Genomic DNA, 23,569 nt, shown 5'->3' on the forward strand with positions numbered 1-23,569 from the left:
CCCTTATGAGGCGTCGCGCTTGCAAAGCACGAGGGCGCGGGTTCGATTCCACACGGTGCACAGCGGCCGCCTCTGGACGGGGGCGAAATTCAAAGACCCGTCGTGCTTAAATTTTAGGTTCAATTTAACCCCAGCTGGTCTAAAGTAATCTTGGCGTTAAACGTTCACATATCAATTTACCAATCAATCAATCAATCAAGTTAATTTAGAGTACCACACTAGGCGTCATGCCTCATTATCACGTCATCCCCGGCAATTATTAATATGAAACCACTGATAACACGCTTCTTCACGCTGGGATTCAATATAAGCGGACGCGAAGTTGTGAACAGTGAAATACCTCGTTGCAGCGAGAATTTACTTCTATTAGTTCGTCATATCGATGTCGAACTTTATAACGACCTCGATATAACGATAACTTCCCTTGAACGCACCGGCCAGGCCGCGAATTACGATCTGGAAACGCGCTTCGTCCTGTGTACGTTATAACACCGTCGACCGCACCTCAAGCGAACGCCTCGTTAACACTCAAGGCGGTACAACTATGAGATTTACTCTCTACTTCACGAAGGTTAGAGTTTTGCGACACTTATCGTGGCGTCGGTAAACTCAATATCTTTCGCATCATCATCATCATCATTCTCAGCTTGTGTTTGTCCATTACAAGCCTCTCCCAATGATCTCCAGTTTACCCGATATCCTGTGCGACAAATATGCACTAAACCTAAGCTTACGTGAGCTCTTGAATATTAACAAGGTGACCCCCATAGATACGGACAAGGCCCCGTATAGATGCGTGGAAACCGTGGAGGCTTTGCGTGTGCTGCCGAGTTCCTCCCTTCCGGGCGAAGGACCCTTGGAAGAAAAGATTTCGAAGTCCCTGAGGACGCGGCCGGCGCGCGGGGATTATACGCGCACTTCGTGCGTGCAATTACAAGGAATCTCTCTCTCTCTCTCTCTCTCTCTCTCTCTCTCTCTCTCTCTCTCTCTCTCTCTCTCTCTCTCTCTCTCTCTCTCTCTCTCTCCTTTTCTCTCTCTCTCGCTCTCTCTCTATCCTTCTCTCTCTCCTTTTCTCTCTCCTTTTTTCTCTCTCTCTCCTTTTCTCTCTCTCTCCTTTTCTCTCTCTCTCCTTTTCTCTCTCTCTCTCTCTCCTTTTCTCTCTCTCTCTCCTTTTCTCTCTCTCTCTCCTTTTCTCTCTCTCTCTCTCTCTCCTTTTCTCTCTCTCTCTCTCTCTCTCCTTTTCTCTCTCTCTCTCTCTCTCTCCTTTTCTCTCTCTCTCTCTCTCTCCTTTTCTCTCTCTCTCTCTCTATGTTCGAGTTAAACGAACGCGTAGATGAAGCTTCCCTGTTGTGAAAAAAACGAGCGGCTGATCGGGGACGCTATTCGCATGCAAAACCTCGCCGGCGTCCGCGCGAGGGATCGGTCTCGGACGTTATAGGACGCATTCTTGACAAGGCGTTCCGCCTCGCGGGCAGACAATCTCAAATCGTGACCCCCCCCCCCCCCTTCTTCACTCTCCATGGGTTTCTTCGTGATATCGCGCAGCGGCGGTGCGACCATTGCGATCAGCACACCACCCGCCCTTTGTCACGCACAGGAAGAGGAGGAGAACAACTTTATTTATTTAGGGAAAGGTGCGGTGGTGGAGTGTCAGAGGAGCCTACCCAGCGTAGGTCTCCGCTACCCTCTTGGCCCAATCCAAGATCTGGTCCTGGACCTCGGGCGCCGAGCTGCACGTAGCAGCCTCCCACTGCTCCTTACTATTAATGTGTAGAGCATTGGGTGGTTGGTTTCGAGTACACCCGCACATCATATGGTCTAGGTTAGCTCTTTGTTGACAGAAAATGCACAAAGTGGAGTGGTATATCGCAGGGTGTATAAGATGGCAGCGCGGCTTCTGCGTCCCGGGTACGTTCACACTCCTCGCGCTCTGAAGATCGGTTCAGGTGTGGTTCAGGTGCACAGCGCCCGTGGAAGCGTTCAGGTTAGACACACCTGCATGGCTCTTGAGGGTGTGGATAAGCATTTTAGAGCTGTCCTGTAATACTTTTAGAGTAGTCGGGTTAGTCACACCTGCACGCCTCTTGAGGGTGTGGATAAGCATTTTAGAGCTGACCTGTAATACTTTCAGAGTAGTCGTCAAATGGCGTCATTATAAAAGTGTTTGTTGCCTCGCGAATCGAATGTCGCAGAAATTGTTTGAATGTGCGAGTGGAGTTGCAAGAATTTGTCGCACACTTTAAGCACTTTTTTTATTTACCTTACTGGCGAACGCTCTGAAAACTCCACAAGGAGATAGAGGGGGTAAGAAGATCCGTGTCTTCGTCAGCGCGCGTCATAACCCTAAGCACGTTCTTTTTTATTTACTTTTCGTACGTGCGGCTCATTACGAATGGTGGCTCATTTAGCGCCTTTTTTTTTTCTTTTCTTTTCCTGTTTCACGAGACAAGAACGTTGCCTTAAGTGTATTGTTACTATTCATGGTGGCTTTCGTTGCATGTTTTCATTAGCAGAATGAACTTTTTTTTCCTTTATTCTAGTATGTTACTAATAAAAAACGGTTCTATGCATTAAGATACTTTATTAGTGTCACCTAGTATCGCAGTATTTTTTTTTCGTAACGTTTCCACCCGTGTGTGCGTTCTTTTTTCGTTTTGTTTTGGATGACTTAGTTATTTTCAAATTTTGTGCTTGTTTTGCCGTTTGTATTTGATCACTCTGTACAGAGGGTCCCGGTACGGTCCCCTGACATTCGGACCCTCTTCTGTATATCCTTCACGCTGTAACAACGCTATGCAAAAAAAAATAAACTTTGATTTGATTGATTTTGAAATATACCAGTTAATTGCGTACAATAGTCAAGCGAAACAATGGAGAACGGGCGCGCCACTCCATGGCAAAGCAGGTTAGCAGATAATTCACGACTGATATGAGTTGATATCCCTCATACACGAACCAACACGGACAGGGTGGTATTTTGCAATGACGATTCTGCAACTATCGATGAAATATGCCTAAAAGATATGATATAGATATGTGAGGGCAAGCTTGTATTCCATGCTTACATTGAGAACCTTGAGCCCGTGGCAACGACTTCCTAACAACTGACCAAAGTATATAGTAGCTTTCTACGTGCTGTTATTTCATCGCAAAGTTTGCGTTGAAGCCATAGACCACAGGCACGTCACTTCGCTGCACATGCCGCGCTTGCTAAGGCGGCGAGCTTTTAGGCTTTCTTTGTGTGACATTTTTATTTGTTTATATATCATGCGTCGCTTCGCGCCCTTGTGGCGAAACTGTGATGTTATTTTTTTTGCTTCTTTTCCTTTAAACAAACACCGACGGCTTAAAGCGTTCTGTTTTCCTTCTCGTTGCAGAAGCACCACTCCGAGAAGAAGGCGCACAGCGAACTGGAGGGCAGCGACACCTGGCGCAAGCTGCACAAGTCCAACAAGCACAGCAAGGAGCGCTTCCACCACCACGAGAAACACGTGAGTGCAGCAGTACACACGCACGCACCTCGTAGTGGTCCCGCCGCGGTGGTCTGGTGGCTAAGGTACTCGGCTGCTGGCTCGCAGGTCGCGGGTTCGAATCCCGGCTGCATTTCCGATGGAGGCCGAAATGTTGTATGCCCGTGTGCTCAAACTTGAGTGCACGTTAAAGGGGTCGTGAAAAGCTCGCTCTAAAGCGACAATGCGACGCCACCGACGTCCACACGCACTAACTAGGTGACGTCATCATAAGTAATGCTTTGCCTATCGAAGAAAGCGGAACTCTAGAACACTTGCGAGTGCGTGAAACCTGGACACCCATCAGCGTATTTGCCATACAAAATCGCCACTACCTCGAACTCTGACGTCATATCAAGCAGCGTTCTTGTGGGACGCGGATCGCGTATGGCAGACGCCGATGAGCGCCTCTTCCGCGCGCTCGATATGCCATATATAGTTCCGCGTTCCTCGACTCGTAGGCAAAGCATCTATGCAGGTCCGCTCGGGCTGATGATATGGTTGGCGCATGTGGCTGCCGATGGTGTCGCATTGTCGTTGTAAAGCGACCGTTTCACGACCCCTTTAAAGAACCCCAGGTGGTCGAAATTTCCGCAACCCTCCACTACGGCGTCTCTCATAATCATTTGGTGCTTTTGGGACGTTAAGCCCCACATATCAATCAGATTATTTAGGCACGGCTGGTCTCGACAGGCGAGCGGGCCCAGTCTGGGCTTGGTTTGGGCATGGCCTCTTGAGACTGCGCGCCGGTGGGTGTTTCGGAAGCCATGGTTTGGTGCATAGACTCTCATAATAGTACACCAGCGGGAAGCTTAGCACTAGCGTTTACGGGAGCTGCAACGCATCAAAAGACCCGCCAACGTGGTATTGACAGGTACATGAATTCGCCTAAGCTCGTACCGCATGCTAGGCCCTTCTGCTATAATTGAAGCACGAACGGAAGCTTGTAGCCAACGTGAAATAGAAGCTGCGGCCGACAACAGTGTCGACAGCAACGCGGTTTGCTGCGACAGTGGACCAGAGGGCGCGACGACGTTTTTTGGGCAGCCTCAGCATTGTTTGTATCGACCACCAAGGATACCAAGAAAATGAAACTCTCGCTGCACACAGAGACACGCCGAAGTGTCAGTGCCCTTTTTGGCACGTTTTCAAAGAACGCTTCCTGGGCGCTTACATAATCGGCCGTGACCACCTTGCTCACAACTAAAAAAAAGAAATTGATACGCACGTGCAAGTCTGGTTTTGGTGCGTCTACTCGCTAGGCTGTCTGTTCTGGCGCTATACCACCAGATCACGTAAAAACTACATTGCCGGGTGCCCATGAATATGTCCATATTACCCATCATTCCCACGGTGGCTGAACGATCGCAGCGCCACAGTTCCCTCTAGTGAATATTCTAAGGAAACTCTATGGTTTAGGGGCCCTTTAAGCGATTCCGCCGTGTCCGGGTTTCTCAAGTTTTCCGTGCCGGCAGACTGACAAGTGCTGCAGATTGGGCGAGCTGGTGCTTCTAGCGCTCATCCTGTTGTTTCTTTTTCCATTCTTCGCTGTTCCATCATTTTTTTTTAATGCTCAAACTGAGCTGCGCTATAGCTATACGGAAGACTGACGTCGGTGCTGTTCATTGCCCTAACTTATTTTATCTACAAAGCAGCGCGATGTCGTGACGAGAAACATTCCACCCTACCAGACGCGCTCGCCTCCAGACGCTGCATGGGTGCACGGCAAGAACGCTCACGTCCGATAAGATAACGCTCTTTGGCGGAAGCTGTGAAATCTCGGCAAAACGCGTTGCGATGTATGTACTCGCGTGACACTCCGTACCGCGTGCTGTAAATAAGACAAACCTTACACGCACGTCTGCCCCCGCGCTGAATGAAACTGTAAAAATGAACAGACTGTACGGCTGTATTTTTTTTCCTATGTGTACATACGGCTGTTGCTGAGACGACGTTCTCTGAAAATGCCCTTTTCTCTGTACATGTCGAATAAGGAAATTTGAGCATTGCGAGGGCTATGTGAGATGGTCCCTCATAATCATAGCGTTGTTTATGGATGTAAAACCCCAGATAGAGCTATTTGAGGAGATGAGAACGTTCCTGCTTACGCGGCTGATCACGCAAAAAAAAAAATATACACGTCGCGAAGATAAGACGTCATCACGGTGTAACGTACACGTTGATAAGCGACCACTCCGCAAATTCGTGAAGTGACTGCAAACACTAATATCTATACGCGGTGTGCTCTTCCAAACGATGTCACCGATGGTCTTTTCCGCACGCTGTTGAAGCGGTGTATGGTAAATATTTCTACCCAAACTTGACTACGTACTCACGTGCGGCAAGCCGGTATAATTTTTAATTTTTTTTAATTTGTAAATATACACACAAGCATACAAACGCACGCACGAACATACTTGAAAGGTCTTTGGTTGGTCGTAACCCCCCTCCCCCCACCCCTCGAAAAATGGCTGTCTACGCTCCGCGCTGCACGCACTGGCTAACGCCGACTTATAGTGTTTCAAGACGGTGCCGTAAGTAATTCATAACGTCGGTTAGTGACAGCTAACCATTATGACATGTTGGGTATATGCCCGGAACTCGCGGGCACATTCAGGTACACGAAAGGTGGCCACGATAGCCGAGGCGTTGCGTATTTTGCTCGCCGAACTTGTTGCACATACATCTTGCACTGAGAGCGTCGCACGCTCATTGAACGATGCAGGCGGAAATGTTAGGCCCGTGTGCTGAGATTTGGGTGCACGTTGAAGAACCCCAGGTGGTCGAAAATTTCCGGAGCCCTCCACTGCGGCGTCTCTCGTAACCATATGGTGGTTTTGGGACGTTAGACCCCACATATCAATCGACGCTCATTGAACGCAATAAGCATGCATGCAGCGTTGAGTTTGCGCCGCTTCATCTACTGTTGGTACACACGTTCGTGCAGCGGACGTAGCAGTTCTATCGAAATAAGTGCATGCTATGCATCGATTTCCCTATGCGTACCCATCCTCACAAGTGTGTTGCCTCACAAGTGTGTGTAGAAAAAACTCCCAAGCATTTCCCCGAGGGTGAACATGGTTAAGTGCGAATACACGGGGTGATGCTATGAGGGGTATTTATTAATTCGCACTATTATATTTATTAATCACACTATGGTGCCTTTATGGTGTAATGGTTCCTGGGAATCGCAATTTGATCACACGGGGGAGTTTACGTTAACTCACTGGCGAATGCCAACGGATTTTAACTTAACTCCCCCTCACGACCCGCTCTCGACGGGAGACTGAGAGAGAAGGCGGGCGCGCGAGAGAGAGGGGTGCGCGCGCAGCTGCAGCGAGCGAGGAGAGCGGAGGAGCGAGCGAAGGGGAGGGGGTATAAGGCGCGTTACTGACACCGATATCAGCGTCGCGTCCGTGGCTTATTCGGTAGAGCGTCGCGCTGCGGCCCGCCAAGTCCTCTTTCTTTTGAAGATAGAGAGAAGACTGCGGACGCCGCCGACGGCGGTGGATGGTTCGGGGTCGCTTATAAAGTGTATTCACACTTTAAAAAGTGGGTAACGATTTAGAGTACTAGGTACTCTATCTACCATTGGCGGGCGTCGTGGCGTGTGCGAAACAGGGAAGTTTATTGCGAACTGGTAACATTTCAGGTGAGTACAACTGTCTGGTGTAACAAAATCACTTCAGTGAAGTCTACAAACAAGAGAACATAGACAGGATGTAACACACAGCACTTCCAATATTCTCACAGATCACGAATCACTCAAGAAAACAAATGCGAGCGCTGACATAGTAGTCTCAACTGAAAATGGGGACGAACAAAAAAAAAAGAACCTGGCACCCGCGACCGCCATGAAATGCGTCCTACAAAGGTGCGCTAGTCACATGCGCATTTGTATGCGCCGTTTTCCGACACCCGACGCCATCTCGGTCGTGGTTTTGTCGGCGATAAGCCGTTTCTGGTATGACACACTGATGGTTTATCGAGGTAGCTTCACTACACTTCGGCCCCGCCGCGGTGGTCTAGTGGCTAAGGCACTCGGCTGCCGACCCGCAGGTCACCGGATCGAATCCCGGCTGCGGCGGCTGCATTTCCGATGGAGGCGGAAATGTTGTAGGCCCGTGTGCTCAGATTTGGGTGCACGTTAAAGAACCCCAGGTGGTCGAAATTTTCCGGAGTCCTCCACCACGGCGTCTCTCATAATCATATGGTGTTTTTGAGGCGTTAAACCGCATATATCAATCAATCAAAAAACAGTCAATCGCTACGCTCTACTACACTTTTTTTAAACATTTCCACACTTCCTTGTCAGGAGATTAACGAATGGCCGCGTCTTTGTTGCCTGTAGCAACTAAAGTATTGCGCTCCTAGTCACGTGGATGAAGGTGCATTTCCCGGCATCGAGGAAAAAAGAAAAGTGAGGACATTGCGCAATGCGATAGAAAGAAGGAAAAGAAAAATAGTACGTCAAGCACAAACACGCCAAGCTTACTCGATTGCCTCTATTTTTAAAAAAAAATGGGGGGGGGGGGAGGGCAAGGACTCCTGGTTATTTTTTTTTTCCTCGTCGCCGTGACTCAGTATTACGGAGTTGGCAATTGCTCCTTTGTCTCATCCACGCATGCATAAATTTGCTCGTGATAAATTTAAGCCCTTTCCGGGCGCCACTATATAGTTGCGGGACTACCACACTCTGGCATTGAGATATACGTTCTGTCCGCTGGCAGCGCCTCCGGTCTGTCTCGCTTCGTTCGCTCTAATTTATCACCACGTCCGAGCTGTATACGGGAAAGGCCGAAACTCGGCCGCACTATATATATATTCACCGAGGATATGCGCATCGCAATGTGCTGCGCCGACCGTCGTGGAAGTGAAACGGGGTGATACACACGTATATACCACGCAGAAGCGGGCACGCCGTATCAAAATATGCGAACACACGTGGTTTATACACACACTTCGAAAAGTAAGTCTCTACAATCTATACATAGATAAAAAAGGATAAGAAAAGCAACGTGAAGGAGACGGGACCATCAGTATACGGTTCGTATATTCCAATGTACCGACGGACAGAACGCGAAGAGGCTTGCGGAGATGAACTGGGCGGCTCCGGGGCTGACCGTGATAGTCTGCATAGCTCTTCATAAAGAACTGTCGAGAATATATATATATCGATGAGATGAGAAGAAGGCGGCATATTTTTCCCACTATGCGGCTAAATCACGATACAGGTACGCGCACGCGCCAGTGAGCAACGTCATCGATTCGCGTGTTTCAGCGATGCCAGAACATTTCGGCTCTATAGGCGACGTCGTCGCCTTTTTCAACATTTCCTATACGTTGGCGGCGGCGCTGTAGATATGTTTCAATCAGAACTGTATACGCCGGTGTTGAAATGACACCTGCCGAGCCCGTATATATGCAAAGGGAAACGAACGTGTCGGCGCGCTCTTTCTCTTCCAGCAGCTTCAGTTTTTTCTTATATCCTTTTTTTTTTTCATTTGCTCTGTGACGTACTTCGAGAGCAGGAGCCACGATCAGTTGCGGCGACGCGGGCTGCGAGTTTTCGCAACTCCGTCATAGCCCGATCTGTACTGCGCGTGCGCGAGCGTTGCCAAGTAACGCGCGCAGTATACACGGCTCTTATCTCACGCCGCGAAGTGACCGAGACAATGGGGAATTCGCGAAGATTACGTCGAGCCCCCGGATCTCGCCCATCGGTGTCGACGTCGCGTTTCGAAATGCGCCGTCTCCCCCCGAACGACAACCTCCGAGACCGTTCTGGCACCTCGAGATTTGGAGAGATCTACCGCACACTGTATAGTGGCTGGCCCAATATACGCCGCGGATGAATAGGATTTCTTCACGCCTTCGCCGCGTCACTCGCATTTTCGTGAAATAGCTATAGTTTCTCGTTTTACCCAATCTCCCTCGACTGCGAAATCAACCCAGTCTTCTTAGCACCCATCGAGAGAGAATACGACGCGTTATTACGTAAGAGACCGTGGTGACGTGGGCGGTGTGACGACACCGCCTGGAAGTGTGTATCATGTCCCAGATGTGTCCGAAAGAAGCAATCAAAGAAACACACAAAGAGCGAAGGATTTTCCAGAAAGGGAATGGAGGATAGACACAGAATAGCGCGAAGAGATTGTGGCCAGCTCGTCTGAAATCAGTGTAACGTATTCACGGGTCGCGCGCTGCTATATAACCTGCCGTTTCTTTCTGTCTCTTGCTTTTCTTTCAAAACCACAACAAACGAAATGTTCACGCGCACGTAGTCGCTTATATCGTATATACGCTGGGTAAACCATCTCGGAGGCAACGCTCGGCGCCCCGCTATGCATTCGGTAGTGCAGAATTCGAAATGTGAATGCACATGCAGCACTCGTCTGCAGCGGGCCAAGTGTGTGGAACCCGCGAGACAAGAAAACAAACACCGGCCGTCGCCGCGAACCGTCTGCCTGCCAATTTGATCTGCATGCGCGCCCTCTTTACACAATACGACGGCGCATGCGCCATTTTTTCCCTCTAGTCTCAAAACTCCTCTCAATCTCGGAGGCCTTCCTTTCTGTCGATACCAGTTGTCGCGGGCCCTCCTAGCGGAACGGCAGGGGGCAGCACTGGACGTGGAAAATGAGCGAAGTGGTGCGTTGTGCACCGCGTGACACGTGTAAGGTATCCCCAGGCGCCCGTCTGGTTGGGTCTCGTATTCCGTTCCGAACACGTCGCACCCATTGCCGGAGAAAACGAGCCGCCACCGGCCACATTGCGCAGACGCTACCGCGTCCTACCACCTCCGCGTAGTTTATCGTTCCAGATCCGCTCAGCGCCGCGAAAGGCGCACGATAGCGCCCCTACACGAACATTTATAAAATGGCAAACTCACGCGCAAGTAAGAAATCATAGTGCCCATTGCGGATAAGTGCGCTCAGGTCAACTTGTTGCATTCGGTCGTCGGAAGCGCGACTCTTCGACAGAGAGTTGACATGACTCTTTCTAAAGAGAAATATGCAAAATCTTGGAACACGGGCTGACGCTGGTGCCAACGTTTCGACGATCGGTGTTGTCTTCTCTAAGACAGCAGCTTCGAGAAAGACGACGACGATGATGATGATGATGATGATGGAGGAAGACAATAAGAGATATCTTAAAGAAGACAAGACTGCTCCAGAAATTCGCGTCTCATCAAGCTTCGATCTTGCCCTGAACGTCCACCTTCACAGACAGTCAACTATGGGACAAGCGAAGAGTCGTCAGAAAGAGTGACGGACAAACTTCCTTTTTCTCAGAGTGAATGTTTACCAACGACATACGTGCTAACGTAGTTATCGGTCGCTCGGCACCGAGGATATAATCAAAGCACTACTAGCCGTGCGGAGGAATACAAGTTACCGCTCTCTCTCCTCAAAGAGGACACACCGCTATAGCCGTTCTTAATGCCGCACCGCTTTAACGTACAGGCGGCTTTGCATAAAGAAAAAAAAATCCTTCTCCTCTCACATTATTCTTCTCCCATATCTACCTTTTCCGCCGCACTCTTTGATGTGGTTTGCACGCGTATACCGACTCCCCGCGTGAAGTGTCTCTCGTTCCGTGGCGGCAGCGCCCTTTGCGGTTGGCTTTCCTTTGATGCCTCGGCGATATCGTTGCAAGAAGTTCCTCTTTCCGCTGCGCCGAAAGGTATACTGCACATCCGTGCGGCGCGCATTACTATACCGGGGCGGCCGCAGTTTCAGTTTTTTACGACCCATCCGCGCGGGGACCATTTTTCTTGCTTATCCACGGCGTCGGCAATTTTCGAGTCGCTTCGTTGAAAACGGGAGGAGTGCCTCGGTGACGCAGTAGCGAGCTAAGGTGAATGGGACGGGGGCGGGGAAATGGGGGGTCTCCTTCAATGATTGCTGGCTGACGGACATTTTTGGGAGCGCATTCTGAGATGAAATAAGACAGGCTACCTCGCTTTCAAGCGCTTGCCAGTTGATAGTGTGCGCGAGATAGCGAAGCGTGTCAGCCGGGACCCACTGATGCAGTGATTTTTTTTTTTACCTCTATTAGATTAGGAGTGCGTGCGGGAGAGGCTGAAATAGTTGACGATGTTTACAAGCTAGTTTAGGTGCGAAATTCTTTTTTGCGAGTGCTGACTGGCGGCGCTCAATGAATGAGATTACCGGAAAAAAAAAAGATAACCATAAATTGCAGCAGGATGAATTGGCCCAGTTCACCGTACGCTGCACCGTACGCGCACGTTAAAAAAAAAACGCACCCACTTTATAAGCGAAGCAAATGGTTAGTAACTTGCGGATGATAGCATCCTAACTACGCGTACCACCAAAAATATCTTGTTAGCGCCCATAACACATTCCAGTGGCTACTTGACAGGCTTAGAAAAGACCGATGAGCTGATATACAAAGTATTCCTAGAGTTCTCCCAGATTACTGTGCACCTGGCAAAACTTTTAACCGTTCTACGCGAACCATATGGAGGCGCACTGCATTTATGATAACTTACCGATTTATGTGCAGCTAATCTGTAGCTTCAAGGCCACACAAGATGAAATAAAAGTTATATTTTTTATGATCTTGCTTATTCAAAATCGTATTACTTATGGATCAATAAAAACTCTTATCATGTCCCTTCAGCTCTATCTCGCTACAAGTCTGGCGATAAAGTTAAATGACTGCTTCTGGCTTGACTTCTGGCTTAACTTCTGTTTCCTTTCCAAATCCACCCTGCGGCAACAACCCTGGCTGGGCTATTCGTCCTTGACCGCGTTGCGTCACCGCGTAGATGGAATGGTGCGGACTCTATACCGGGCGTTTGTCTCCCCAAGTCTCGCGTCAGAGCGCGCCACAGCTAGATATAAAGTAAAAGAATGGTGTTGCACCACGGGAAGATCGAATTGGGCGGATTACAGCGGGACTTGACCCGTGCTCGGGTGTTCGCGTAGCTCGGGACGCTGACAGGGATTAAAGAGGAAATATAGGCGACGAAAGGGGGGCTTCGGGACTTCTCCGGAATCGCGGGGGGGGGGGGGGGGCAAAACCGCGTCGGCCGCTGATCTATCCGGCTTTAGCGTGCTCTATGTAAGCGACCACCACTCGATAGTTGCGTACAGCGTGCGGTGCTCGCTCCTTCGGTGGTGTCGGTTAGTCGGCATACCAATCACTCGTACAGCGGCCCTCGTTTGTCATCGCGAATTCGTAACACGTATACTCTTTCGCAGGCCGTCCTTCCATATTTCATTCCTTCAACGAATGCAAAGTACCGTTTCTTTTTACACGATTGGTCGTCGATACATTTTATTTGAATTCGAAATATGAAGTTGAACAGGTGTCCACCTATGGTCGAACCAAAACTAGTTTCGGTTGTAAGGACGACCGGCAACCGAATACCGAAACAAAAAAAAAAAATCAAGTACACTGTGGCATGGTTACGACGTTATGTTTACGCTCCGGATGTATATGTAATATATACCGTATTTTCTCGCGTACAACCCGCATTTTCAGCAACGATTCGTTAAAACAATTTTCTGAAAATGATTCCTGTCTATTGCTGCGAAGCTAGCTTCTCTGTAGAGTTGCGAAGCACTGCCGTAAAGCCACCTTTGCGCACCAAAACGTTTGTGTGTGTGTGTGTGTGTGTGTGTGTGTGTGTGTGTGTGTGTGTGTGTGTGTGTGTGTGTGTGTGTGTGTGTGTGTGTGTGTGTGTGTGTGTGTGTGCGCGTGTGTGCGTGTGTGTGTGTGTGTGTGTGTGTGTGTGTGTGTGTGTGTGTGTGTGTGTGTGTGTGTGTGTGTGTGTGTGTGTTATCGTAAACTAATTCACGTTACAAAATACGGTTACGTTTTTTTTGTTTTTCCTATCAGGACTTGAAGGCAAAAGCCATGTTTTTCCCCGTATTTTTCATCTTAGCCGATTTGAAAGCTTTGCCCACCTTACGTTGTTTTGCATTGCCACAGAGATCGCAGGCACTGCAAGCTTTTCGCACGTCACGGAACCTTGTGGTGTCTCAGAGACCGGTGCACTTCTGCCAAACAATGTCGTGTGACACAGCCATCTTCTGCCATCGTGGTGACGTCACCGATTTCTGCGAGCAGTGACGTAATGATAATGACGTCAGCCGATCGCGTTGACCCCGCCGACGACGACTGCCGAATTTCGCGTTTGATGCGGCATATAAGGCTGTATGCAACGCGTACGTATCGAAAAAAATCTTGGCCTCACTGTTGAGGTTGCTATATACAATGTGTACTCGCGAAAAAACAAATAACGCTGAAAAACGCAAACCAAGTATTGATTTTTCGCTAACCGAAGCTCGCAAGTTACGATGCAGCTTCAATAAAGCTTGCCAATACTTAATCAACGTTCTGACTAATAAATTTCTACAACGGAGCGTGACAGGGTAATCCAAATGCAACTATCATCACTCCAACCTGTACGTTTATCTGGTGCATACTTTATGTATTACTTGCAGTTTCTCTACCGCAGGCTTTCTTACTAGGACAACGGTGATTAGAGGCATAATTCATACCGTAATTCCTGCAATGCAGTTAAAATACTGCAGGTGATGTCCTCAAACACCTTCCGTGGCCTCGTTGTCAGTATAGTTTTCATTACCATATTTATCAGTGTGCAGCATACGCGAGTACACACGGAGGCACTGCACGGAACTAAAAGCTAGCCTTGCGTGTGACGTCACTGGAAAGGCTCAGGCAGCGCGTCGACATTACTTCTTGCAACATTCTTTTTTTCTCTTTTCTTTTTCATTGCGCTGTCGCGCGGGAACCCAGGAACAGCATCGCAGCCGCTTCGACACTAGTTTTCACTCCACTCGGCGATAGCTGTTGCTTGGATACCCGGGGAAAGACTGCCTCTATGACAGCGCGTTCGGCGAAAAGCACACGACAAACTGACGGTCTTCCCGTCTTCAATTATTATTTATTTCTGAATCTTTCAACAATGAGCAGCATCTCGAAAGTGCTTCCTAGCGCTGATTAAAAGGGACATTGGAGAGTGCAGCGCCATGTTTGTTGAAACTGTCTAGCTATTTCGCTTGAAAATTAAATTTCCCATTTATATGGAAGGTTCGTGACTATAGAGGCGCGTGTGTGTGTGTGTGTGTGTGTGTGTGTGTGTGTGTGTGTGTGTGTGTGTGTGTGTGTGTGTGTGTGTGTGTGTGTGTGTGTGTGTGTGTGTGTGTGTGTGTGTGTGAGAGAGAGAGAGGGGGGGGGGAGAGAAATTTCTAATGGAGGCGAAAATGTTGTGGGCCCGTGTGCTCAGATTTGGGTGCACGTTAAAAAACCCCAAGTGGTGGAAATTTCCGGAGCCCTCCACTACGGCGTCTCTCATAATCATATGGTGGTTTTGGGACGTTAAACCCCACATATCAATCAATCAATTAGTTTTGGGACGTTAAGCCCCAGATTATATTTCAAAACACGAATGAGTGCAGGATAAATAGACATTCAATCACAATTTCAGTACAATAGTTACCGTAAAGCACAAACATCGACGTATTATGAGCTTATTTTTGTGGCAATGAAATATCGAGTGTCTTCAATTAATGCGCAAATTTGACATTCATAGAAAGTTCCTCATAGAAGGCTGATATAGCGATAGTTCCTCATAGAAGGCTGATATAGCATATGACTTGACTAAATTACATTTGTTTAACACCGTTTTTGCAGCAAAGCTTACTTAATCCGGTGCAGTGGTTCGAGTGAATGTAAACCCCACAGATCAATCGGTGCAGTGGTTGATGATGGAAACGTTATCTCCGTTATTCCCGCGCATTTAGATAACAATCCCCGAGCTTACAAGCTTCCCAAGGTACTGCACGGAAGTACGTTATTCCGGGACAATTGCTGGCATGGCTGCTGGACGGGAAAGGCAATCGGGGCCGGCTATAGGCTTTTGTCGTACGGCGGCGGCGGCTCGCTTCTTGACTTTGGCGACGAGAAAATAAGGGAGAGGGGGGAGGATTCACGAAGTGCCGTATATATATGGAATCTACGAGGATAAGCCCTGTGCTGTAATATAGCCGGACCAAGCACTGAGAGAAAGGGTAAAAAGTATATAAAAGGGGGAAAATCCGATGATCCATCGGCCCACGTGCGCACAGCCGCGATTGGATCGCGCGAGTGTTATGTAGCGATCACCGGGGCAACAACGTTCTTCGCCTCCATAAACCGTGGGGTACGAAAAAAAATGGGGTTAAAAAAAAAGTGAATCGCGGGCAACCTTTAGTGAAATAAAAAAAAGTAATAGTAGCGGAAGGAATGAATGGCGTCAACACGCATATATTGCCCCTTGGGCTTCATCGTGATTGTGTGGCTAACAGAAAATCAAGCCTTTGATTCAATTCCCCTCTTCTCGTTCGTGATGGCATGCATATATATATATATATATATATATATATATATATATATATATATATATATATATATATATATATATATATATATATATATATATATATATGTGTGTGTGTGTGTGTGTGTGTGTGTGTGTGTGTAACTTTCTGAGAGGGCCTGCTTATCAGCTGAAGTCCATGAAGCTTGCCGCTGCAGCGAACTCGGCATCGTGAAAGGCTGTTAACGAGGCTCTCAGGATGACGCGACAGGGTCAGCTGGCAATATCTTCTAAGGCGCAAGCCTTATAGATGCCTCCTCATCAGACGTGACAAGTGATCGGCGTCGACGGCGTCAACCTCTAGTGATGCAATAAAAAATGAAAGCGAGTTGACGAGGTCACCCTACGACGTCATCACACGTAATCGACTGAGAAGAAAACAGTAGTACCTTTCTCCCTTGTCTTCGGTGAAACACATCAGCGACTGTGCGGCTAGGTCGATGAGAATTTTTTGGGGCCCGTAATGCTCGATATAAAGTTGATTCCGTGTGAAGGCACGCGTGGTGAGAACGCTCATAACTCGCGCGCGGTATGGCTGCGGCATATATATCGTATAAGTGCGCCGTATAACTAGCTCACTCATTGAACATAACGGGGCGCGAGGCTCGTTCCTTTAATGCAAATGAGGAGGTTTATTTAACGGTGCGCGCTACTAAAAGAGCACGTCTTGGTGAGAGCCATGAATTTTGATACCATTTTTCATGCTTATTTAGTTATGTCTCTCCGCGTGTGTGTGTGTGTGTGTGTGTGTGTGTGTGTGTGTGTGTGTGTGTGTGTGTGTGTGTGTGTGTGTGTGTGTGTGTGTGTGTGTGTGTGTGTTAAACGATGCCGTTCGGTCTTGCAAGATGTTTCCGTGTACCTTTCAATTTCCATTTCAGGTTATAGCACCCCCCTCCCGCCCCGCCCCCCCTCAAAAAAAGACCACCCGTTTTAATTGCAGACAGACCGGATAATTTCAGCTCAGTATTCGTGTAGTGCGAAAGTCCAGGGGAAGATGGAAGCTTGAATAGGCGAAATAATCTCTCGGCACACGACGGGATGTCGCGGTATCTGACGTTTCGGTAAGTAATCTTGTCTTCCTGATAAAAGCGGTACCTTTTGTCTTGAAGAAGAAAGTACCACTTGTCGAAACGTCGGCACCAGCGATACCCCGTCGTGTTCTCAGTTTTTTGTTGTTGTTTTTTTCATCAGTACAAAAGCTTGATTTAGCGTGAACTTACAAGCCACAAAGAGGCGCCTGAGCACGCCACATCCCAAACAAGCTTGCCAACATAGCAACCCTTATCATTAGTATTCGTGTAGCACCACTTTGCGAGTCTCCCGAAGGTTGAGTTGTTTTTGTTTGTTTTTAATGCGATTCTATAAATAGCAGCCCTGACAAAAGATCGATAGATTATTTGATAATGCAATACATGTGAGCGCACGGCGTGTAGAGTACAATCGATATGGACAGCGCCGCGCGAATATAATAAAGACAACAGACGTCGCCATTACGGAGCCTATAATAAAGACAACCGTTTTATGTATGATCCCGCATTATCACGAACTTGCGTATAGTACACGCCTTCTTTCCCACCATGGACTCGTCAGTTATGATAAAGAGGCATTCCACAACAAACCTCATCCCACCCAAACCCCGTACCACGAGTTAAAAAAAAAAAAAAAAGCGCGCCCGTATCTGTCAGCGTTTGAGACTCGGCGTTGAAAGAGGCTTCGACAGGACCGGCAACAAAAGATTTGTGTTAAAGGACCCACATGCAGCGTTGAAATCGAGCGAGCGCTACACATGGACGGTTCCGCTTTCTTTCTTTCTTTCTTTCTTTCTTTCTTTCTTTCTTTCTTTCTTTCTTTCTTTCTTTCTTTCTTTTTTTCTGTCTTTCTTTCTTTTCTTTCTTTTTTTCTTTCTTTTTTATCTTTCTTTTTCTTTCTTTCTTTCTTTCTTTCTTTTTATTTTCTTTTTTTCTACGTTAAGCATTCATTGCCACTAGCTTCCTTTCACTTCAGCGAGTCTGCGGAACGGGATCGAACGGAGATAAATTATTGAACGAAAAAAAAAACTTAATGTAATAAAACGAGCGAGGCACGGTTTGTAACCTCAAGGCGCGCGAATGAGAAGAGATATGACGACGACCGCGAAACAGCGGCGCGCCCGATGTCTTTATACGCAGCATAGACGCATGCATAAGCATGCATGCATGGCCGTGGTTGCCCGACTCGGTCGGTTATTGTGTCACAGAGGATATGCGGTTATTTACTTGCTCGTTTTTGTTTTTTTTTAATACTCGGCCCCCACGCCGCTTATAACACGCAGGTGTACGCAAAACGCGAATCTGGAGAACAGCCAGCCAGCTAGCATGCATGCGGAGGAGGCCACTATATAGATGCACAAAAAAAAAGAGCTGGGATGGCCAAGTTATATAAACCGTAGAAAGCAAACTCGCGCTTCAAAGAGGGAAAAGGAAAGTGGGCGGGCATGCGGCAGTGGTTTTTCTAAGCGAGTCTGTGGGCTCTTTTTTTTTTTTTTTGCGGGAACAGAAATGCTTGCACCTATCGGGCAAACAAACAAATGAATCCGGAACCGCCTGCTTCCTTTTGTTTTCTTCTTGCTGTTATTTTAGGTTGTCTATCTGTTTCATGCCTCCCACCGGCACCCTCGCTCCACAATCCCTTTCATTTTTTTTTTCCTATCTTTCACTCGGTGATGGTGAAACCGTTACTTGAATCGAGCGTTGTTTCCTTTAAGACGGCGGGCGGTTTTTCTCTCTCCCAGCTGGCTTCCTGGTGTTTCTTTTTTTTTTTCAACCCCTCGCTATCTTGGTCTTTTCTGGGTGTTCTGCGGTGTTCCCGCACAGAAAAGATCCTGATAAACGCTAGCGCTCGACACTGTGAAAAAAAAAAAACGGTGGCCTTTACGTACGGTACGCTACAGCGGAGAGATAGTGGGAAGACAACGCGTATAAAAGAATCGGCAAAAAAAGAAATTCTGAGGAATTGATGCAGAAGGCTGGAGCGGAAGAGCGGAGCGGAGTAGGTCGCGGAGCGTAGAGCGGAGCGGAAGACTGGAGCGGTGCCAAACGATGGTTGAGGAGGTGAGGGGGGGGGGTTGGATCGTCTTGCGTCCGTTGTCGAAGCCCCATCGCCAAATCTTCACAATACGTGGCGCATTGTTTGCAAGATCAGATGCAAGCGGAACCTAAACCAACCAACCAAACAAAGAAACAGCGGCCTCCGGCATGCGCAGCCACAACCGCCACCTGACCTAACCTAAACCAACCAACCAACCGGTTGGCCTCCGGCATACGCTGCCACAACCACAACCTTCACCGCAGGCAACCGCCACCGGCTCTAAAACAGATCCAACTCGCCTTTTATACGCTATAAGGCTTTACGTATCGCTACACGCCGCGCCAGAAAAGCAGCAGTCGCGGTAACAAAGAACTTGCGCACGAGACCCGGCCCATCTGATGGCGAGAGGAGGGAGGGGTCTGCATCCGAAATCAATAACAGGCGCGTGGAAGAACCTGGCTTTCGTTGCCTTATATACGCACTGTCAAAGAAGCCGCCGCGGTCGCTACCACCCTCCCCCCCCCCCCTCCACTTTCACTTCGTTTTCTCGCGCACACACGCACGCACATCGGAGCAATCCCGCTGGCTGTAGGCCGGGCCCGCCTTCTTCCCAACGTGCACGAAACGGAAGCGTTTGTTGACTCTCTCCTTTCTCGCTTTATTTACCGGAGCAAGAAAAATCTCGTCTCGGCGCGAAACCTTCTCTACGGATTCTTTGTGTCGGCAAGCCAGTACGGTAAACACAGGATTGCGACCGCGTTCTCTTGTGTTTCTATCTCTCGGAAGCGAGCGTGTGTGTGTGTGTGTGTGTTTGTGTTTATAACAGAGGGCTACAACGAGATCTAGCGGCTGCCTCTTTACGCTGCCAGCAGTGGAAGATTGTGGATAGAGAGAGAGATTGGCGTGCGTGCCATCCAAGCTTTAACGCTTTGCGTTTCTCGTTCTTGCTTTTTGTACGGGCGCACCGAAATGGCCTCGACTCTATACAGAGTGGGTGGACAACAAAAACAAACGGTCGACGTTTTTTTCTTTTTTCCGGCGACGACGACCACGCGCGCAGGGTTTTCCCCTTCCCTGCTCCTCCTCTTTCAAGCTTCTTCGTCCTTTTCCCACCCGTCCTGTTGTCCTTCACCGTGGCGCTCAGGGAGTTCTCGGGCGGGTCACGGTCTGAAACCTCGGAGACGGCTCCAAGACTGCGGGTGCACTGAGTGTACGCGACCACCGCGGCAGGCCTAAGTGTGGGTTCAATCCAGATGCGCCACGCAGTGTCTGTCTGTCTGTCTGTCTGTCTGTCTGTCTGTCTGTCTGTCTGTCTGTCTCTGTCTGTCTCTGTCTGTCTGTCTGTCTCTGTCTGTCTGTCTGTCTCTGTCTGTCTCTGTCTGTCTGTCTCTGTCTGTCTCTGTCTGTCTGTCTCTGTCTGTCTCTGTCTGTCTGTCTCTGTCTGTCTCTGTCTGTCTCTGTCTGTCTCTGTCTGTCTCTGTCTGTCTCTGTCTGTCTCTGTCTGTCCCTGTCTGTCCCTGTCTGTCTGTCTCTGTCTGTCTGTCTGTCTCTGTCTGTCTGTCTGTCTCTGTCTGTCTGTCTGTCTGTCTGTCTGTCTGTCTGTCTGTCTGTCTGTCTGTCTGTCTGTCTGTCTGTCTGTCTGTACTTCATTGTATCCTGTGCGGCCTCACTGTAAAGCAACGTACAGGTGGCGACGCTTCAGGGAGGAAAATAATGCTCTGCCTTTAGCCTTGCCATGTAAGGGCTTCTGTGTGTGAAACACTAAAATAAATAAATAAATAAATAAATAAATAAATAAATAAATAAATAAATAAATAAATACACGGTCTGCCATGCATTCACCTTGCGTGAAAGCCCCCCCCCCCCCCCTGTTTTTTTCCTTTTACTTTTCAATTGATGTTTGGTCCTCTTCATCCTAACCCGGCAACTTTCTACGCCGAACGTGTTTTTGCATTGCCTCTGTGATCTGGCCACGCGGAAAATTACACGTGATGACGCCGTTGTGTGACGTCACGCTGCCACAAATTTTGTGGCAGCGTGACGTTTGTGAGTGCGCGATAATTTTTTCTTTCTTCTACCACCCGTGCTGACCCCGCCCACCGAGTCTGAGCTTCATCAGTATATATATATATATATATATATATATATATATATATATATATATATATATATATATCCTGCTCATAGCTGGTAATTTTTTCATCCACTTTTCTTTCTTCTTTCTTCTTATTTACATTCCATTGGTTCTAATAACTTCCCCTGTACATTCCTTGGCATTACTGTCTGTTATATCTCATTAATATTGTGTTAAAACTCGGAAATACGAGCCCTTAAATATACACTTCTCTCCCTTATATATATATATATATATATATATATATATATATATATATATATATATATATATAATATGTGTGTGTGTGTGTGTGTGTACGGTCGAGGCGCCCGATTTGCATACAGGCACGTGACGCGCCCTGCGGCATCCGATGCGTCACCTTGAGACGACGACCTCTCTGTCGTCAACGGGCGCGTCGGCTGCTTCTCACGGTTCCGTTGTAACCCAACGCGTGGTGCGCGCTCGCGTGAATCCATGTGCCGGCATCAGCGCCGGCGTCGCTGTGTTTACCAAGACCGCCGCCGCCGGTACGTGTCTCGTCGTAATCGGAACTCCGGCAGGCGCTCCTCCTCCTCGGCTGTCTCGGGCGAGATAGCAGAGGAGATCACGAGGTAGTACACTGATCCGCCTGGGACAAAACTCTCTCTCTGTCGCACACAACAATGAGTTCAAGCTCGAGGAGTCTCCTGTCCTACATCTAATCCAGACACGAACGCACACGCACGCACACACACATTTCCGTGAACCTCCTCCCTCATCCTCCCCTTCCTGCCAGACTCGCAGGCAACCACATACTCCCATTCCAGAACCTCACGAGCCTAACCACGACAGATACCCGGTATCGTCTTTTCCAGTCAGGGCGGACGGGAACAATCAATATGCGCAGCCCGAGTATCCTTGGCCCTGCAATATACTCGTTATGTTCACATACATCGTGGGAGGCTGCCATGCGCAGCTTGAAACCCGACGTCCAGGAGGCCATCCTGGGTTGGGCAGAGAGGGTTGCGGAGGACTATCGAGCGTAGCAATCTCTCCTCATCTCTCTTCCATTGCACCTTTCCTTTACAAAGGAAAAATAAAGTTTATACCTACCTACCCACATACATCGTGCGCCCAACGTCGAATTGATATGTGCGAACAACGCGTCCCGCTCTTAAGTGTGTGTGTGTGTGTGTGTGTGTGTGTGTGTGTGTGTGTGTGTGTGTGTGTGTGTGTGTGTGTGTGTGTGTGTGTGTGTGTGTGTGTGTGTGTGCACGCCCTTTACGTGCATGTGTTTGTACGCTTATCAATGACCGTTCGCAATTTACCAACGTGCGCGATGACGTCAAACGGCGTTGCAAAACAAATTTCTTACCAGACTCCCGCAAAGCCCGTCACTGCGAGGTCGATTTCACCGCGAGTGCTTTTGGTGTATGTTTGGCAACGTGAAAAATTATGACGTGACAACTTCGACGGCGTGACAAAAGAGAAGCGGCGGGACGCTGTGGTCGCATCATTCGCTCGTGACGGTCACACATTGCGTCATTCCGCCATTCCAAACGTTAATCGAGTTCGTTGCATCGCAGTCGTAGTTGCGTGGGCATCCACTGTAGTACACTTATTTCAACCATCACTCGTTTTCCGGCGACGAGCTCGCTCCCCCGCGAACTCGCAGCTCTCCGATCTTGGTTCGTGACGTCGAACCCCCCCCCCCATACCATTCCGTGGGTGAACGAACGGTCAACGAAATTCGCGACGTACAGCTGACGACGACTTCGAAAAAAACGCCCACTTGAGCCTTCTTTAGTTTTAAAGTGTAGTCTTACTTGGTCTGTCTGTGTGTCCGTCACCCGATTCAAGCCATTTGGCGAAAGTTTAAACACTTGCTCAATGCCCGCCCATTTTGATCTGGTGGCTGCGTATATACTTGCGAGCATTGTCGGATCAAAAAGCAAGTATTACGCGTATCTCAGGCGTAACAGCAATGCGTAAGTATTAGGTGGTGTGTTCCTTTACTAGAAAATGCATAGATGCGCGACACTAAAGACACCTGTGTTTCTTACGGACTGCGCTGACGATGCGACGCTATGCACGAAAAATGCGGGCGTTTTCTACGATTCTATATAGGACAATACGGTGCTGCCACTTGCCAGTGGCTCTGCGTTCTACACAATGCTTCTGTTTCCCAGCATTACTGCCAGATGGCGCCATATCTGACGCAGCGCCTCCAGACAGAAGACTGTCGTCTTTCGACGACATTTGCAGCGAAGCACGCAGGTACACGGCCACTTTTTTTTTTTTTTTCACTGAAATAATATTCAGTCTGGAGAGGCTTCGCCCAGATGACCAAATCGACTGGAGAAATAGTTTCGTTCATGTACCCGACACTGTTCTCCGAAAGCGGACTCACCGGCCGTCATGAAGCCAGTCTGACGGGCGTCAGTTTGAGGTCCTCGTACCGGAACCAAGGCGTGACCAACATTC

At 48.5% G+C, this 23,569-nt stretch overlaps 2 protein-coding genes across 2 annotated transcripts in view; one reads left to right on the forward strand and one right to left on the reverse strand.

Annotated features, from left to right (window-relative positions):
• LOC142774622 (TBC1 domain family member 2B-like) overlaps positions 1–23,569 on the reverse strand; it is a 199,771-nt gene that overhangs the window by 117,887 nt on the left and 58,315 nt on the right. The window lies entirely within an intron of this gene.
• LOC119181356 (uncharacterized) overlaps positions 1–23,569 on the forward strand; it is a 145,350-nt gene that overhangs the window by 111,626 nt on the left and 10,155 nt on the right. The window contains exon 2 of the mRNA XM_037432576.2: positions 3,378–3,491. Coding sequence (XP_037288473.2) covers positions 3,378–3,491 — 114 coding nt within the window. The remainder of the gene's footprint in view (positions 1–3,377; positions 3,492–23,569) is intronic.

The sequence above is a fragment of the Rhipicephalus microplus genome, chromosome 10 (assembly GCF_043290135.1).
Source record: "Rhipicephalus microplus isolate Deutch F79 chromosome 10, USDA_Rmic, whole genome shotgun sequence".
NCBI classification, from domain to species: Eukaryota; Metazoa; Arthropoda; class Arachnida; order Ixodida; family Ixodidae; genus Rhipicephalus; species Rhipicephalus microplus.